This window comes from Trachymyrmex septentrionalis, unplaced genomic scaffold (genome assembly GCF_001594115.1).
Source record: "Trachymyrmex septentrionalis isolate Tsep2-gDNA-1 unplaced genomic scaffold, Tsep1.0 scaffold129, whole genome shotgun sequence".
NCBI classification, from domain to species: Eukaryota; Metazoa; Arthropoda; class Insecta; order Hymenoptera; family Formicidae; genus Trachymyrmex; species Trachymyrmex septentrionalis.
The window spans coordinates 69,469-89,412 of NW_017304428.1; the positions used below are offsets into that span (position 1 = coordinate 69,469).

The window sequence follows — 19,944 nt, forward strand, 5'->3', positions numbered from 1 at the left end:
CGGGAGCTTGGTTGGGAGGTTCTTATGCATCCACCTTATAGTCCGGACCTGGCACCAAGTGATTACCACCTGTTCCTGTCTATGGCGAATGATTTTGCTGGTGAAAAATTCGCCTCAAGAGAAGCTTGTGAAAATCGACTGTCCCAATTTTTTGCCAATAGGGACGAGGGTTTCTATGAGAGAGGCATAATGAAATTACCTTCAAAATGGCAACAAGTTATCGAACAAAACGGTGCATATTTGATCTAATTCGGATCGTTCTAACTATGCTAAATGAAGCCTTCAATTTAATGCAAAAATAATAGATTTCTTTTTACTACACCTTATATTATATCATTAAAAGTACTTATTTATACAGCTTTTATATAATACAAAAATCACAAATTTAATAACATCATCGATATATTTATGTTAATAATCATAAATTTTTATTAATTGTTGGTAAAAAAACGTCATCGTTCTTCAATTATCCTTAGGTCCGTCGAGCTCCATTGATAGTCACGAAAATTTGTCGGGGATCTTTAATAGTATTTCGTGCCAACACGTTTGTTCTGCTTGGAAAACAAAAGGAGAATGAGTTTTATTTACGCTATAAACAATTGACGATAACAAAGAAAAATATCAGGACGCTCCTCGTCTCGATCTCAGGCCTGGTCTTTCCTCCGAGTTGGTAGATTTTCGCCACTGAGTCACACAACCCTAGCACTGTTGGTATTTCTGTTGTGTCTATATCTAGTAAATTTCTTACAACGCAGTATGATATACATGCTTTCTAGGAATATTTGAATAGTAAGTGGCGCTGCATAGCGCGCAGTATAAGTTAGAGAGTATAGGGAATTTCTTTACAACAGACAGAAGCGCTGGAATTTGTTCTTCTATGCAGCGCTTTTCCGATACAATGTTTTGAGCCCATTTTTTTCGGGACCGGCCGTTTGAGTTTAGTCTTTTTTTAGTTTCTTTTTACTCCGTAGTCCAAACTCTCTGCTTATAGGAATTCAACACACACCATAAGTCTGTTCTTTTTGGCTGAACTTTTGCACCAGTTTATCTTTCTTCCTTTTCTCTGCAGAAGGAAAGAAAAGGAAGAAAGATGAAATGTGCAAAAGCTCAGCTAAAAAGAACAGACCTTATGTTATCCCTTCCATCAGAGTAAGAGGCAGATAAATGGATGAACGTTCTTTCTCTGTTTACTGAAACCTGATTAATTGCTGTTGATCCAGTATCTACCAACCAATCAGGCTTTAGTAACGGAGAAAGACGTTCATCCATTTAGAGTACTTATAATAAGAGTTAGGGAGCATTTATATTAGGTAATCGTATATCGTATGTCGTAATCTGTAAAAATTGACCAATCACCTTTGAATATTCCCTTCTTATAGTTGAATGGGAGGGGAATACTCGACTGTGAATAATAACACTTACTCACTTCAACAAATTTGTTGGATTGCGATGTGAATAAATCTAGTGAGTTTTGCAAAGAATTTTGTCAGAGTGAAAAAAGGATGAAAAGAGAAAGACGTTTAGGTGGTAACCGTGACAACACTAGGTAACTTATTTATTTCACGCATTTCACTCCATTTTGGCCAACACTAACAGCAAAGATCGACAGATTTATCTCGTTTTCGAAAACCAGAACCAATCAAATTTAGAAGAAGAAGAAGTCAAATGTTTCAAGCGATAAAAACGCGCAAATGAAATATAAGTAGCACCTTTTAAAAATAAAATTTACTGTTTTAAAAACACAAATTCAATTCTAGTACAATAAATTTATGTTTTTAAAGCAGTGAATTTGTGTTTTTAAAGTAGTGAACTATGTGTAATTAAAGCAAAACAAATAAACACACATACACACAGTATGTATCGCATCAGAATGACAAATATGTTAACCTCTAAAGTCTCGAACTTTAAGGGGCTCCGCACAATAAAAGAAACAGAGAACAGTGAATAAGAATTTCAACCTATCATAAATCATTGTGGAATATGCAGTTTCTGATAGGTTAAAATTTTTATTCTCAGTTTTCTGTTCCCTATTCGTTTTATTGTACAGGGCCCCTAAAGCCCGACTATCAGACTACTGATTCTGCAAGCTGACTCGGTTGCCAATTCTGATTGCCGACCAATAATGGACCAATCACAATAAGACTGATTCAATGTAATTGGTCTATTATTGGTCGGCAGTCAGAATGAGTAGTCGGATCTGCTTGCAGAGTCGGCAGTCTGATATGGGCTTAATAACTCAATTCACGAGGCCGACCGCCGTGTTTCTTTGTCAGATTCTTTTGTTTTGAGTGAGAACGCGTCGAATGAGTGCATTTTATTAAGATTTTTGGGGAGAGGGATATTCTAAATAATTATCCGAATATCTGAATATTACATGTAATTTGGCGTCAGGTTGATATCAAACCTTTTATACAAATGATACATATCATTAGAGTTAAGTAAATAACAAAGATAGTATCATTTGGATTTTACTTTTTAATTTGATAGAATTTAACTTGGTTAGTTAAGACTGTATTATTTTAATTTGATACAATAATTTTTAACAAAGAATTAAAACTGCCATTACTTGGAGTGGAATAAAAGGACCTTTAATAAGAATATTTTTGAACAACTAAAACTACTACTTCTTTGGTTAGAATAATAAAAAGATACGTAATGCATTTCTTAGATTCTATTCGAGAAGTACATATATTCTTAGCAGCTGTTTTTATCTGTTTTAAAAAGGTAATCTGTTATACGAATAATACATAAAATTCTGTGGAATTTAACTTTATCCCATTGAAATTACATGATCACGACGTAGCATCTCATGGACATGAAGAGTATGTTTCATTTGGCGCTTGCAACACTTATGAAATCATTTTATCGTTATGGTTTATCAAAAGTTACACAATTAAACAAGGCTAAATAATGCTTGCAAATGTTGTGAGCGCCAACTCTGGTAAGAAAAATTGATAGGAAACGATTGCGAAAACGGATCTCTATCTGTTTATATCGTTTTCTAATGTTTATATCATTTCCTAACATCAACCTCGCGAGCATCACGATTGCTCGGATATGAATCTTATCGTACTTATCGGATTCTATAGGATTTGTATAAGATTCTTACAAGATTTGATTCAAATTAGTGAATTCCACGAACCAGATTCATATTCAAATCAATAGGATTTTTCTATTGTTCTCTATTCTTAATTATTTTTATCAGAGAAGTAACCCAATACACTATACAACATACTAGAAATGATACTTTAAATGTACAATTCAAATATATATAATTTTTTATAATTATTTATATAAATGCAATATGCTTAATTTTTCCACTTAATATTTGGTAAATGCAAAGCACTCTCAGCATAAAAATAGTCTTCAGATTGAGGTTGTAATTTTGCTTTGTAATCCGTCAGTATCATACGATCCCCTTGTTGAACAAATATCTAGAAACATATACACGTAAATGTAGTACTATCATTATTCCTTCATCCATAATCTTTTTTCTTAGAAATTAGAAAAATATTTATCTACGTACATCGATTACTATTGTATGACAAGATAGTTTTTTTGCAAATTCCAATCGTTTCTCTAGATTGTCGATAAATTTTAAATATTTTTCGAGAACGGCATGTGGCGCATTATATTTGTATAAAACTTTCAAAATATCTTCTATATACAAATGCGTTTGTAATTTTGTATTACCAAGTATTCCCTAAACATAATTGATATAATTTTGGAGGAGAGAGAGGAGAGATGGAATACATAAAAGTTTATTTACATAAATGAAACACGCTACCTTTGTTAAAAGTAAACGATCGATATCGTTCCATCCACCACAGGCGGCTTTAACTTGCAAAGTGACCTTCTGATATAGTCTAGGAGAAATATTATGATCTCGAGAGAGCATCATGGGTGATATCGTGACAAAATCATTCGGCGTATTGTAATGGTGTTTACATGCATAATATAGAGATTGCAGAATGGAAGAATTTAACGGAAGTTCCTCATCATTCTCTCTCTTTTTTTGTTTGATCGCCAATTGCCATTCTAACAATTTACGATACAAATAATATAATTTTTTCATGATAGCAAAAGAGAGATAATACAAACATACCCAGTAACTTAATATAAGATTCCAGAAATATAATTTCTTTGCAATTTGGTAACATGGTAAACAGTGCCTTGTAACAATTGTGAAGCTTTTGCCATAATCTATTCGGATCTTTTGTGTTTTTTATAATAATATGCAGATTCTTCATCTGTAATCAACCAGCAAATGAAATTTGCAACTTAAATTGCATGACATCTGTAGTAACACTTACAGCAGCAGTTGAAGAATGATCTAACATTCTGTAAAATATCAAGTATTAAGAGAAATACTAATAAATCATTAATTGTATTAGATATTAGTACTGCGGAAAGTTCGTGTTTTTTTAAAAGATGTTTATGGGGGAAAAAACGACACGAACTTTTTGCGGTACCTAATGTATTATAGAAACATTACTTACGTTAAAATATCAGTTATTTCACTTGTTTGCAGCCTTATAAACAGATAATAAATATATACATTTACTGCATCCGGTCTCTCCACTAATAGTCTTTGTACTAACGATCGTTTTAAAGTTTTTATAAGAAATAAAATTATCTGCAAGCGTTAACCAAGCATTAACAAGATTCATAATTTTTTTCTTAACAATTAATTGCAAGATTATTTTAGCTGTATAAGTATTTTAAATTCGTACTATTAAAATAGAATTTCCATCTCCATTTGAAATAGCAGCATCTAATAAAGCAATTTTGCTAGCGAGAGACTTGTATCGTTCTAATGAATATGATTGTCCGAGCAATATCTCTCTCAAGGTGATGTCTGGCTGCTCAACACCAATTTCAAGGTATTTATGTTCTATTTTTGAATGACCATTCTTTGATTTATTATCAGCGTCTAAAACTACAAGATGCTCAAAAAGATTTTACAAAAATATTTTAAACTTTGTCATTAACAACTATTTAAAATAGGACTGAAGAGAGAATAACTAATTCAGTATGAAGAATTTCCATTTTTGACTAAAACAGATTTTCAATGCTTTTATTTATATTTAGTATGAACATATACATTTCTGATTTTACAATCCATGCGCTCAATTGTTTTTCCAGACTTGAAATATACTCATGCACAAAATTAGAATAGTGATATTACTTGTTAAATCATACAAGCAATTTAATAATTTTTTAATGTTAATAAACATCTAATAAGAATATTCATTATTTGTTGGTAATCATCAAAAACGCAAATAACACTTTGTCATTAACATTAGAATTCAAAAAAATATTCTTGACATACTGCGTGAAAGCGTCTTTTCAGATATAACTGAGAGGAGAGATTTTGTAGTTTGAAGATCATTAGTAGACTGAAGGCTATTTTCAAGGTTTGATGTATTAAAAATTCCGGTCCACAGTTTCTGCGTGTCGCTCTTCAATTGATCCACCTGCAATTTGATTCTCAAATACTTGCCGCTCAGAGAATTCACAATTTACAATTCGTTACAATCATAACTTCGTTCTCAAAGCAGAACGACCGCCTCTCGCTGCTGTACCAAAAATCATCTTCGTCTTTCACAGCGTTCATCCCAGATTTTAGAATATTTATTTAACTTCAAGCTAAATTCACTAAAAGTCCGTCACTATCAAGTCACCGCTACGAAGTAAGAGATAAAGAAACTCAACTTGATAGTACCATAGAACTTATAGTAAATAGAAGAGAAATACGGACGTCGAGTTGTGAACAACTCTAAAGGATAGAAATATCTTTCTATCCTGCTCAGTGAGTTCTATCCTGTTTTTCTTTAAGGCGCAATTTCACGCAGCGTGAAAACACTAACTACAGTTGAACGTATTATACAGTAATAAGTAAATTAAAAATAATAATTGATTAAATACTATATGAAAATTAAAATTAAATAATTATGTATGAAAAAATAATATATTGCATGAAAATTGTAATTAAATATGAAGTTGTAACTTAATAATATACACGCACACACACACACGCACGCACGCACGCGCGCACGCACGCATGCTTTATTACGAGAATACTTCATCGTATACAAATATAACAGTCTATACAATATAATGTCTCCAAAAAAATTGATTTAATTTTTTAGTAAAACTTAATTTTATTAATCCTTTGCCATACTTTTCTTTTACAAATTAAACAAAAATTAAGCTTTGTACTAACGATGTACCACGGCTCTCATCCGTGATACTCATGTTTGGCCCGATTTCTTTACCACGAGTCTCATACAATATTGTAGACGAAAAGGTTACTTATATTTTATGGAAAGAAGATCCAGCTGACCTAATCTAACCTGCAATTTCAACTTATTGAAGGCAACTACATTCCTTGTGATTGGTTGAAAATCGACGCATGCGCACTAAAAATTGGGACCACATTAAAAGTTCATTCAGTGTCCATACTGTATGTACTTATAAAGCTTAAACACAATAGGCACAGGCAATATGTATAGGCAACAGGATATAACGAGCCATCTAATCAGAACTTTGGTGTGTAAGTTTGATATTATATCCCAGAGCTCTGATTGGATCGTTATTCCCTGTTACCTGTGCCTATTGTCTGTACCTATTGTGTTTAAGCCTTTACTGTGTCAAGATCATAGACTATTGTGCATACGTTATGTTGGTACACTTTGTGTTTTTACATCGGCTGCGTTCAGAACGTTTATTTTGCAACTATTGGAAGTTTTCTTTGCACTGATTGAGTTATGCTTTTAGATCAAGAGGAATGGTCCAATCTCAGCAGAGAATCATAAAACGGTTGCAAAACTGTTGTGTTTTGCTTCATAACATAGGAACATCTGGATAACGTTTCCGAACACAACCTGAAAAAGTGATACGCATACATCGGAAAACTGTAATTTACTCAAATGCAAGTGAAACTATACAATTTCCTTTGAAAGTTCAGTTGATACAGTGAGTCAAGTGAGTGTTTTTAATTAGATTAATCATGAATATAAACTAAAAATTCAGAGTAATTATTAGAATACGGGCAAGTTATTGCAAAACTTAATAAAAATTTACTCATTCGATATTTTTATTCAAAACGAAAGAATCTGATAAAAATAATGGCAGTTTGCTTCTCGAAGCGATTTATTTAACATTAAAGTTGACGACTTTTTTGGTTAGAAAACCTGTTGACTAGTAAAGTAACACACATGTACATGCTTTGTATTTGTATGCACACGTATTTTATGTATTATTTTTTTGCCTAAATGAATCAGTCTACAATATATAAAAAATATTTAGATACCAGACAGGATAATTATTGAGTTGAGTTGCCTTACCTCTGATCTTAGCACAGAATATTTATGAATATTTATGATAAATATTCATAAATATTTATTACTATTTATGATAATCATACATTTAGTTTTACTACAGTACTTAAAAAATCGATACAATTATATAATATAATATCCTTGGTCGACATATTTTTGTATGAAACGAAAGAATCTGACAGAAATAAGTATCACTGTATCCCGCGAACCGAGATATTAAGCATTAAAGTTGACAACAATGACAACTGGATTGAGGTTAGGGTAATTGTTAAGTTTAGTCTGCTCACCCTCACCTATGATGTTGATAAAATTAGGCTTAAGATATACAATAGAAGAAATAAGCAGTAACGATTCCAACCTAGAAACAATGTATTCCCGTGTATTCGATATCTGATAAATTAAAATATTTATTCCTTTCATTGTGGCTGCACTCTTATTCGACACATCCATCACGCACAAAATAAACAAATCTGGCAAAAAAGTGTCACTCTGCTCTGTGGATCGAGATATTAATCGCTAAAGTTGACAATTATTCATGTTGGGAAATCCGTCACATTGATGGCATAGAGGGACATGAGATCATGTAAGTGAGGCTAGGGATTTTCACCGGTTGTTTCACCTTTTTTGGTAAATTTTACTTGTTAGGTAAATCTGGCAATTAGCGCATTAGTGATTGGGTAATCTTGCTGCTTATCCAATAGGTAAAATTTACCAAAAGATATAACAACCGGGCCTAGAATAAGTATTTTCTGCTTAAAAATTACACAAATTCTCTACTTTAAAAATAAATTCTCTATTTAAAAAACATCCTCTGCTTTGAGAATAAATTCCTTACTGTAAAAACAAAAATTATATAGAAAATAATTTGTTTTTGAAGCAGAAAATTTGTAAAGTAGAAGATTTGTATTTATAAAACAGAGAATCCGTGTAACCCTATATATCGATGTGACAGATTTCCTAATCTGTATATCTAATAATGTAATATCTGTCAATTTTAACAATTATTATTCAGTTCGCGGGATAGACACTTTTTTTATCAAATTTGTTCATATCGTGCAAAACTGTGTCGAAGAAGCCTAATTTTATTAATTTTTAAGTCGTAACTAAATTTTCAGAAAAAAATTATTTTATATAATATATAATTATATAAAATAAGGCTTAAAATATATATAACAAAATTGACATATTTTATATACACAATTATATATAATTGTTTATAAAATATATCCATATATATATAATATATCCATATATATTTTTTCCCGGGTATAATTATCTTATTTATTTCTTTGAAATATATAAATACAATATTTAGTATGTATTTTTTATAAGTTTTATTTTTGAAATATTAAAATATAGACTAAATATTTTATATAATATTTATGTTAAATATAAATAAATATTCCTATTAAATATTTCCTTGTAAATATTTCTAAATTATTTGCCAGGAACGTCATCTGTTTCATAGATTGCAAACTAACATTGCTTATTATCGAAATATTATTTAAGTATTGACTAAATGTTTTATAAAACGGTTATAATGAATATAAATAAACATTTCTAGTAAACACGTTATAAATATTTGTAAAATTATGGCAATATTTCTGCTGGTTAAATGGCGCCGTGCGTGTATAAGCGCTAACTACAGGCAACCGCTCTCGAAGAAATTATTAGAATCATGCAAATCCGCGAAGTTTAAGAAAGAATTACATAGATTATCTAATTCACCGAAAATGATCAATCTTTATTAATAATCATAGCTGAATAAGATATCCGGAACCGTTAGCAAAAGGACTAGAGATGTAATCGTGTGCATGTGAAGTCAGTACTTCATTAACACACAATCGTTAGGAGAACTAGATAAAACTTGGATGCAACAAAGTTATACATTAAACGGCTCTCAAGTTCGATAGCAACCACTTCTTAAAACTAAAGGTCATGGTACATAAAAAAACTTAAGACGTAAGACTTTAGCAGTAAACGAATTGACCAATCACAATAAAGCCAGATCATAATGTAAGCAGTAGCGAATTCAATCATGGCGATTTCCTTATTGCTTAATGTAGCATTGTAATACCTTCAACCTAACCTGTAGAATCTTACATAAGATCTTTAGTACAGCTGCTTTGTATTGATAATCGATCAGCTGCAGGTTCGATTTTGATTGGTGACCGCTCAGCCAATCAGCAAGCGAATCCCATTTACGCATCTCTGATAAATATAGGCTTCGACTATAAACACATGGACTACCAGTAGCCAACTTCAAACGTGTCGCCAAGCTGGAAAATTAGGCTCCACCCCGGACAGTAATTTTCTGCGGAGTGGCGAGCTTTAACTACAATATAGTATAGTATATGCACGTTTACAGTGTGCAACGGTCAGGTTTCTGTTCCCCGAGGAGACTATTTAAAGGATTTTAGAATCTATTAATTTACATGGTACTGTGATACTTGAGTCGGAAAATCAAATAAGGGGAAAACAGAAGAAGAAGAAAAGGAAGAGGAAGATGAAGAGGAAGAACGGTCAGTGATGGTGCTTACTATAAAAAGCATGGCAATTTTCGCATTTGAACTTGCCGGTTTTTATTGTTCGGGACGGAGCCTTACCATCTTCAGTTCGGCAACACCGAGAGTATGCTTTTCCTATAGCAAAAATGAGGCACTAGCAGTCCATGTGTTTATAGTCGAAAAATATAGAACTCTAGTCGCTATATTCGCAAAGAGAAGGAAAACGATTTGTGCACTGTGATGAGCAACACCACAGTACTTCTCCTTCCTAATGTTAACGTTAAAGAAAGAAACATAGTTGCTGTCCATATACACCGATTCTCAGATAATTCTCACTTGTGACTCAGTTGGATGCGCGTTCTTTTTATATTCTGACAAGTGAGATTTAACTTCTTCAAGTTCTTGTCTATCATTTGCACGAGATCGAAAACGTGTACTTTAATGGGCCTCGTAAACTTACTTTAAAAATGAAGTTATGATAACCTGTGTTGTTATGTGATAATTTTTTTTATTAAAGAAAGCAAATAATGACATCATTAATCTGAATATGAAATACTCAGCTCACTTCAGACTCAGTTTACTTGTGTAAATGGAAAGCAATTATTAACTACATTTACACGGCACACTTAAGGTGGTTGTATCGTAAAATGACTTTTCTTAAGATTTATTTGAAGCTTTTACTGTTTAAAGATAATGATATTCTTTATACATTCATATTATTTTGAGGGGGGGGGGGGAGGAGAGATAACCAGGTATGTTCAAAAGATAATTCTATTTGAAGTTAGTACTTTTAATATGTGCTAGACAAGGAGCGACGGTACATTTTCAAAAACGATACTTAGAAATTTGCTCAAAAACTAAAGAACTGTAGATAAATATGTATAATACAAATCTTTTAAATAGAAGAAAGAGGAGGGATAACCAGGCAAATATTAATTATAAAACCTTAGAGTTGCTTTACTACAATACTTCACTATTATCCACTTCGCTTATCAACTCATTCTCAAATACCGGCGCACAGTGGAGAAATAAAAATTACTGTTAGGAAATAAAAATTATTATTCAAAAATTGTAATCTGCAGCAATTTTTTTGAACAATAATTTTTTTACTGCCGAACGGTCCTCATGTGTTGGCGAATGATTGCCCCCTTACAAGCTACTACTACGCGATACAACTATCTTAATTGGGTTTAATAATATCCGTAGTTATGAAATTGGCCAATTATAGCTGTTTCTTAGAAGAATGAAATGACTATGATTGACTAGTTTCATAACTACGGATATTATTAAAACCGATTAAGAGTGCCGTGTAAATGTCATAAATGACTTTGCTTATGTTAAATAGAATATTGCTGTGTCTAAGATTACAGCAATAATGTATCGGCACAGACTAAAACAAAAATATATATTTATTATGATTAATGCTCTAATACACGCATCAGTCTTTAAAATAAACTGTCTTACGTTTGGTTGTGTTGAATCAAGATAGGTTTTTGCTTCAAGTCTCACTGGCACGCTAATTGAAGAGGGTGAAGATAAAGGGATAACTTCTGAGTCTTGAATAACTAAATATGCGCATATATAGTTATATTAAGGTCGACAGTGGTTGCGTTCGAATATAGATTTAATTGGTGTTGAGAAAGAAGATAAAGTTGACAATATTGGAAATTACCAATGCTGCGTTTCGTTTCTTCCGCTCGGAGGCCAAAGTAATGGTGCATAAAATATATCGCTTTTAAAGAAGAAAGTGTTATTTGAAATATTACAGGAGGTACGTAAGTAGTCATGATTAAACGCAGCATTAATAATTTCCAATACTGCCAACTTTATCTTCTTTCCTAACACCAACCAAATCTATTTTCGAACACAGCTAGTGACGTTGACGCGTTTATTGTTGATTTCGATAGCGATTTTATCTGAGATACGCTCTAAAACTTTATGCAATCCAGTATATAACTAATCCAATGGACGCCTGGTGCTTTTGACTCTGAGGAATACGTGTGAATAGCTATGTAAATCCTTGTGGAAGAACAGCTTAGACTTAAGGTGAAGTCCCATGAAGCCAGCGTACGGCGTACGTCGTAAAGGAACAAGGCCAATCACAAACTTTACTGTTTTTTCGTTACGCCAGCACAAATTCACACTAGTTTTTTTAGCATTCCAGCGTTACGCACGCACGCACGCACGCACGCACGCACGCACGCACGCACGCACGCACGCACGCACGCACGCACGCACGCACGCACGCACGCACGCACGCACGCACGCACGCACGCACGCACGCACGCAAAGTTAAATATCGTAAGCAGATTTCAAGGCGAATGCGAGCAGAAATTGGTTCACAAATAAGAAATTGTTTCTGTTTTCATGATGAAACAATCTGCAAGTTTTTAAAATGTTTCTGGTGTTATTCAAAAATAATTAAAAAATTTTTCTAACTTTGAAAATTATTTCTTGCACCAGATTACTGCTAGCCTCTTGTACTACTCATCTTTCAATTGTGAAAATTGGTCTAACTCAAAATTTTCAAGCATTGCATTTCATTGCGGAATCTCTTTTCTTCTCTTTAGAGCTCTTATTAATTCATATGTTATATACATTTGAACTAATTTTCGTCGAACAGTTTCTTTACACAAAATACTTTCCGAACATTTATAAATTCTCAAATATTTTATTAAATAAATAACATTATTTCAAAGTCCAACATTTTAGTTGAGATTATGCACATTTGTTTTTACTTCATATGATGTATGTATTATAACGCCACGCTTAAAATTTCATCGACTGTCCCATGGCACGTATTTACGCCGGCGTAATCAATAAGTCAATTACAAGATTCCTTGAATATCCATTTTGGAAATAAGTTTTGTAAAAGGCATGTAATTCGCTTGAAATACGTTCCATGGAACCCTGGATGTTTACTGGCGTAACAAAAACGAGCGAAAAGCTTGTGATTGGCTTAATTCCTTTACGCCGTCCGCAGGTTAGCCGATACGCAGGCTGCATGGGACTTATACAATATTTACCTTTAATGTAATGAGGAATTGGCCTTGTAATTTTTGCATAATAATGCGGAAGTCTTCTATGAATATTTGTGGATCATTTGGCATTTTCTCGGATGAGAAAAATTCTCTAGGTACTTTGAAAATGGTATTATACATTAGTTTAGTTACAGAAGTGCCTAAGTTTTCCTTAAAGCACGTTCTTAATCCAAGTAATACTGGCAAGGTGTCTATCCACTGAGTTTCGCCATGACACATTAGTGCAGATCAGAGAATGATGCCACCGTTCGATGATTCCATTAGACTTGAGATGATATGTAGTGATTCGACAATACTAGAAACCGATTAACTTGGTCAGCGCATCGAACAATTGTGCTTCAAATTGCGAGCCTTGATCGGTTATGATTAGGCATGGAGGTTCGAATCTGGCTATCTGATGCTCGAAAAATGTCTTAGCATTGGTGTCTGCTGTACAGTCTTGAAGCAGAGTAGCTTTCGACCAACGGATAAATCTGTCGATCATTGTTAACAGGTATTAAAAATCTTTGGAATCTGGAAGAGGACAACAATGTCTACGTGGATATGCTCGAATCGAGAATCTGATACTGGTATCTTATCAGACGAGATACAATTGTGTCGGTGAATTTTGGATTGCTAGCACGCTAGGCATGTACGAGTTCATTCCTTAATCCTTTCAATCACACAATTCAGGAGATGTAGCAATCATTATAGGAAAGGTTTCTTAGGTTTTTGAGGCCGCTGAATTTGAATCCTGGATCGAATTACCAAAAAATTATTTTTTTACAATTTTGGTTAATTATATTGAATCTGCCACTTCGAATCCCAGTCATTTTGAATTGTCGATAGGATTTTGTTCAGAAAAATATAAAGATCCGTTTAGAAAACAAAGAACAACCATTTCGCACCATAAACCATAACTATTTTTGCACTTCTGACCGTCATATTGAATCCGTCACATTGACTGCAAGTAATCTAATAGCCAATTCAAACTCATTGTTCTTAAATACATTAACAACAATAATTTATAGTGTTAAAAATGACTGATTCAATGCAATAATAATTGACTGATTGCAAAAATAATCACTTTTTTAGTTCTGGCCGCCATATTGGATCCGCCATTTTGAATTTTAAAACTCTGATGGTGAATTTGAATTCAGCGACCTCAAAAATATTGGAAACAATAATTTGCAATGCATATTTATTGTCAAAATCTATCACAAATGAACTAAATTTCGAAAAATATGCATTTTTTTGTATAAATTTGTTTATAACAAATAAAAATTGTTACATAATTATGAAACATGCCCTGCTTTTTGGAATTTGAATCTTATTTTACCTGAAAATGTAAAAAATGTGAGTTTACTCTAAAAATAAAAGATATGATAAAAAAAAGAAGGCCAAAAAGGTGTGTCATATATGGCTCACTGTTAATCAAAGGGTTAATATCTTTAGCCATGGAAGTTCAAACAAACTTTTGCGTAATTTGTTGTTGAGTCGCTTTGCCGCTGGAGTGCAACATTTGATGTACTACATATATTGAACACTTGTCTTCGCAATGATTTAGGAATAATTTCTAATTTCTCCCATTGAAGTGTTGCAATAAATGATGAATGCTGTCTTTGACAAGATAAACTTCTTGAGTTTCAGTGAAATTGATGTAGATTGATTACCTAAGAGATTATAATCCTTTATTTGCAATCGCATCTTTCTTTGTCTAAGAAGATGTTACCTCTTTCTCATTTTGTTCTGTTGCTATTTTTAATATTTTATTTGCTTGAAAGAGAATTTTTATTTGGAACTTCCAAAAATGAAAATTGTCTATACCTATTAATTTTTCTATATTGTAACAAAAAAAATCTTCTGTTGCCTTTGCCATTTTTCATATTAGAATAACAAAACAAAATAAATATACGTAAATACTTTTATAAAATTATCTTTTAGTTTGCCACAATTACAAGGGTCGTTTGAAAGGTCTGAGCCTCAACATGAAAATGGCATTACATATCAAAATCCATTCTGGTACTGCAATCATACATGTTTTGCAAGATACCTGTGAAGATTGTAGCTATTTTGGACGCTCAGTTGTTGTTTGAAAGTCATTTGTGCCAGTCGATGTCAGTGTTTTCGTTTGATGAAAATTTGTGTCCTCCGAGCCTAACTTTGAACCTAGGAAATGGGGAAAAGTCATTGAGGATCAGATCGGGTGAATACGATGGGTAGTTAATTAATTCGAATCGCAATTCGTAAATTTTTGTTATGACGATCATCGATATTTGATTTTTTCCATTTTTACAAAAACACTGACATCGACTAGCATAAATGATTGTCAAATAACAACTGAGCATTCACAATGGCTACAATTTTCACGGGTATCTTCCAAAGCATATGCGACTGTAGTACCAGAATGGTTCTGAGCTTTAGAGTTAGGCTGCCCACAGCTTGCTACTATAGATGTGAAGGGAGGAACAATTCACATCTTGTCACTACAAACTGAGATTTTTATTTTGCAACTTCTTCGTACTTCTTTATACTTCGTACAAGTGACTGGCTTAGAAATAGAGAATGTTCTGGTATGCTTGTCCTCTTAACGCAGACAACTAACCACAAAAATAAAAAACCTAGCTTGCCTTCACTAAGGAAAAATGACTGGTAATGTCCCCACATACTCTTCCCCCCACCCCTCCCGAGTGATAATGAGTTTTAACTATATTAAATAAAATTGCTTGTCGCGCGCTCCATAGATTACTTAATGCTATGTTTTATATGAATTACTTAATGTTACGTGCTATATGGATTACTTAATATTATGCATTATGTAAATTATTTAATGTTATATGTTATATAGATTACTTAATACTGTGGATATTCCAGGTACATTCGCATTGCCTCGATTAAATCTAAGATGTACTGATGCGCGCTGTCTATGATGTTGTCGCTTGTTAGCGATTTATTGTACCTAAAGCTGTTTTATGACGCGAATATGACCTTTTTCTTTGCGTGCGTGTAGATTCTCAGCACTGTCTGTGAATTGCTAGACCCGCTGGGTGTTACTTTTCTTGCATTTCCCATTTCCTCAGAAATGAAATATGCCAGTTTTAAGTTTTCGATAGAGACGCTGCGCTTAGTGCCATTTATATCAATGTCGAAAATGCGGTCAGATATCCGATTAATAATTCGATGAGGACCGGAATAAGGATGCTCTAATGATTTCTTAACGTATCCGCACGCAAGAATACATGTGTACATGAGTATAAATCCTTTAAGACAAGCGCACGTCTTTTATGCTTGTATTCCACTGGAATAGGTTTAACCTTACGCATGTGTTCACGAAATTTTTCGACGAAAACTTGTGAATTAGCCATGAAATTGTTCGGGAGAACAAGTTCACTGGGAACTCATAGGTTATTCTATAGACGAATTTCGCTGGCGATGCGTTTGTGTCTAAACGAACGTGAGTGCGCAGGCTTAACACGGTTGACAGTATTCGTATTCATTTTGCGCCCATATGACACATGATTGCGGCTACGATGCCAACGTTTGATTAGGCTATTCATTGGCAGGGATAATACGGATGCGTTGGCAACTGACTAACCGGAGGAGCGCGGAAAAAAGCTGCGATTTAACTACCTTGATTAGTCGTTAAAGTTTGAGGTGCTTCAAAGTTAGCTATCCAGTTGTCATACCATAAAAAGCTCATGCTACAGTGATGGCCTCGATATCTTTGAGTAGTACTGCCACTGGCCAATGGGAAAATCTGTCAATGATTGTTACACAATATTTATAACCGTCCGACTCCGGCAACGGGCCTATGTCATATAGACATGTGTTAATGCGTAACATTATTTCTCAGTATTAAGACGCAGGTGAAATTTTTTTAAACGTTGCAAAATTATGCGCAAGTGCTCTTCGTGTTCCTTCGGAGACGTTGACGCTATAAGTATGTTGTCAATAAACGCAAATATAAATTCTAAATTATCGAACGTACGAAAGATATATCGCTGAAACGTTTGACTTGCATTTCTAAGACTGTAGATCATATAATTGTATTCAAATAACCCGAAAGAGGGGGAGTGTGATCACCGCCGTCTTAAGTATGTCCTCTTGCGATGGGAATCTGGTTGTAAGCTTAATAGAAATCGAGTTTGGAGAATACCGTTTTTCCGCGCAGATTGGAAGAACAGTCATGCAGATGTGGTATAGAGAATTTACCGTAGTAACAATGTGGTGCCGTACATCGTTATTATTAACTGGGGCTGATTGTTGGAAACCGGATGACTTCTGAGAATTCGGCTAAAATGTATGCGAATCTTGTAGCGGGATTGACCGCGCTAAAAGGTAGTGGTTATGCGGCATTGATAAATCCTGCTGCAAACGAATTGTTCCGGGCATAAGTCTACGATCCGGTAAAAGACTATAGGACGGAATTAGGTCAACCCTTATTATCGCATACGGAACAGATGCGTTCCACGTTAGTGAACGTATGCCGAGAAGAAAGAATGAAATCCCTCTTCGTATGTGAGCTGGGTACAATTTAAAACTGCTCGGTATTTTATTTGCCGTGTTAGGCAACAACAAGATTTCCGCGCCAGTATCTATAAGAAACACTTTTCCAGTTACACGATCGCGTATGTGGAGACGAACAGTTTCGATCTGCCGCACTCGCCTCCGCGGTGGCAGATGCTTCTACTCCTTCGTATTTTCCCCTTAGGCTTTGGTCAAGAATACGGGTATTTTTCGGTGTCTTTACACGCGCGTGCCTGATCCTCAAAAGTCCTATGCGGCTAACACACTTTAGAGCGTTTACTTTTTGAGCGTTTGCGTTTATTGTTCGACCCCCCCTTTTGTCTTCGACCTGCTTGATCGCTTGATTGACTTCCGCCGCGAGAGTTGTTAGATTCGTAGCAAGGCGATCAATTTTGGATTCACGGTCGGATGATTCTTCGATTCTTTAAGCGACGCAGCAGCACATTGCGCTGACTCACTAGAGGTTTCTGTTATTTTGTCTGCTATTTGTCTAATTTATCTGACTTGGTGCACTATGTTCCTAACATATGGTGACATATGGTTTTGTTGAAATGTTCCAAAATGGTTCTTGCTTACTGAGATCCGTAAATGAATTCTTAGCACTTTTTCCAATACATTAGCTGCGCTTAGCAGAAAAAACAACTTTGCATCTATTATAAAATTCTTTAATATGATTGGTCTTGCTCTTAGTTTCTCACTGGATTTAAGGCCAGTATCCACAGTACGTTCTTAATCTCAAGCAATGTCTTGAGATTGCTAATCGACTAACGACTCTATGATTGGTTTATTATTTCATATCTCAAACACTCGCTTAAGACTATGTCAAATCTTGAGCAATGTCTATGGATTTTGTCCTAAACGTATAAACTAATCATATTTAAGAATTTTACAACAGTTGCAAAGCCACTTTTTCTGCTGAACGTATTCACTAATTACATTTACGCGGCATCCTTAATCATGTTTAATAACATCCGTAGTTATGAAACTGGTCAATCACTGATTCTGTTTTGATTTGAGGCTTGAGTGAATTAATGCGTCTGATACAGCAATGATGCACTTTGAGTCCAAGCACGCGTTCGGCTCAGCTTGGCTCAGCGCGACAGCGAGACATGTCTGTCCTTCTCGCGTTTGACAGCTTTTGGTGCATCGAGCGCAAACGAAACAGCAACTAAGAGTTTTACTCGCGCTTGACACGCCAAAAGCTGCTGTTAGTGCGCGAGAAGGACGAACGTATTTTGTTGTCGTATTCATTTGCGTTGAGTGACCCAAGTCGAGCCGAACGCGGCATGTCCGAGTCTAAATATGCATCAAAAGACCTGTTCTTTTTAGCTGAACTTCTTATACGATTTATCTTTTTTCGTTTTCTTTTCAACGTAGAGAGAAAAGGAAGAAAGATGGACCGTGCAAGAACTTTAGCTAAAAAGAACAGATCTGTCATACATCGGTCTATGTCAGTGCTAGGATTTACTTGCACATTTCGGCCGATTTTCAGCTTGATTGATCGGTATTTAGGTTGTGCAAGGTTGGTGAAGTAAGAGGCAGGAACCAAATCAAGCAGAACAAAAATGTTAAAAAAAACTGTTGAAAAAACATCAGTAATAGTTACAAGTAAACGTTTTTAATACATTATAAGTGTCCATGTAGGAAACATTAGAAATAACGATCAATTAAACGTTTATGAAACCAGTGTAAAAACTATTATAAAACTATTATAAAACGTTACTTTTTACTATAACAGAACCATTTTAAAACATTTACAAAACATTTACAAATTTATCTAATGTTTTCATCTATATAATTCAATTTTATAATAGGTCCTGGACGTTTGTTCATTGAAAAAATGCACGTAATTTTACATAGAAGTTACATATATATGACCGGAAAATTACCTAAATATGACTGGAAAATTTCACATAAACAGCTAGTGAGAGGCAATTAGAAAAGCTTTGATGATCTATGTGAACCTGGCATCTGACTTAAAGAAAATAATATTTTTTAATAGGCATTAAATTAAACTCGGTTTGTATTCGTTTGTACTATCTTTCTTTTCATTTGTAATTCAAGGGTTTCAAAAATATAAAGGGTTAAAATAATGCTAGCACTCCCTTAAGGGTACAAACGAAATCGATGATGGTACAAACTGGTACAAACGATTTCGAAACAGCACCTGTTTAGAGATTTCAAGTATCTCAAAGTGGGGTGGCATTTTTTTTAACCCTTTATATTTTTGAAACCCTTGAGGTACAAATAAAAAGAAAGATGGTACAAACGGTACAAATCGAATTTAATTTAATGCCTAGATATTAAAAAAATTATTTTCTTTAAGTCGGGTGCCAGGTTCACATAAGTCTGATTGGACGTAAAAAATCATGAAAAATCATTGTATAATAGATAAAAAATAAAAAAGCATTTGAAAGCTTGAAATCTCTGCTTTTGAAATCGGTAATTGGTATTTCAATCTAATTAATCTTTTACGGACATAAATGGATATAAATGTATATATATATATATATATATATATATATATACGTCAAATATAAAAATTTT

The 19,944-nt window shown here is 33.9% G+C and overlaps 2 protein-coding genes across 3 annotated transcripts in view; one reads left to right on the forward strand and one right to left on the reverse strand.

The window, feature by feature from the left end:
* Positions 1-3,308: 3,308 nt before the first annotated feature.
* On the reverse strand, positions 3,309-5,714 carry LOC108756608 (spermatogenesis-defective protein 39 homolog). 2 transcript variants are annotated; one of them, XM_018500544.1, is made up of 9 exons: positions 5,546-5,714; positions 5,333-5,477; positions 4,734-4,939; positions 4,500-4,636; positions 4,314-4,341; positions 4,106-4,250; positions 3,788-4,038; positions 3,527-3,703; positions 3,309-3,434 (listed from the first exon to the last, which is right to left on the reverse strand). In XM_018500544.1, exons 1-9 carry the CDS (start codon positions 5,615-5,617, stop codon positions 3,309-3,311), a joined length of 1,287 nt encoding a protein of 428 aa, XP_018356046.1. In that variant the 5' UTR covers positions 5,618-5,714. The 2 variants fall into 2 exon arrangements, with proteins under 2 accessions (XP_018356046.1, XP_018356044.1); XM_018500542.1 differs by having other exon boundaries at positions 5,537-5,714.
* Positions 5,715-6,893: 1,179 nt separating this feature from the next.
* LOC108756607 (phosphoribosylformylglycinamidine synthase) overlaps positions 6,894-19,944 on the forward strand; it is a 70,496-nt gene continuing 57,445 nt past the window's right edge. Inside the window, exon 1 of the mRNA XM_018500541.1 lies at positions 6,894-6,987. The gene's annotated coding sequence lies outside the window, so the exon portion shown is untranslated. The remainder of the gene's footprint in view (positions 6,988-19,944) is intronic.

Bases quoted from the DNA above. Each gene is read 5' to 3' on its own strand.
- LOC108756608 (XM_018500542.1), bottom strand. From the start codon at position 5,617: ATGAACGCTGTGAAAGACGAAGATGATTTTTGGTACAGCAGCGAGAGG. The intron at 4,637-4,733 runs GTACGAATTTAA...TAACGCTTGCAG, and splicing joins ATGGAAATTCTATTTTAATA to ATAATTTTATTTCTTATAAA. The intron at 4,251-4,313 runs GTAAGTGTTACT...GGTTGATTACAG, and splicing joins ATCATTCTTCAACTGCTGCT to ATGAAGAATCTGCATATTAT.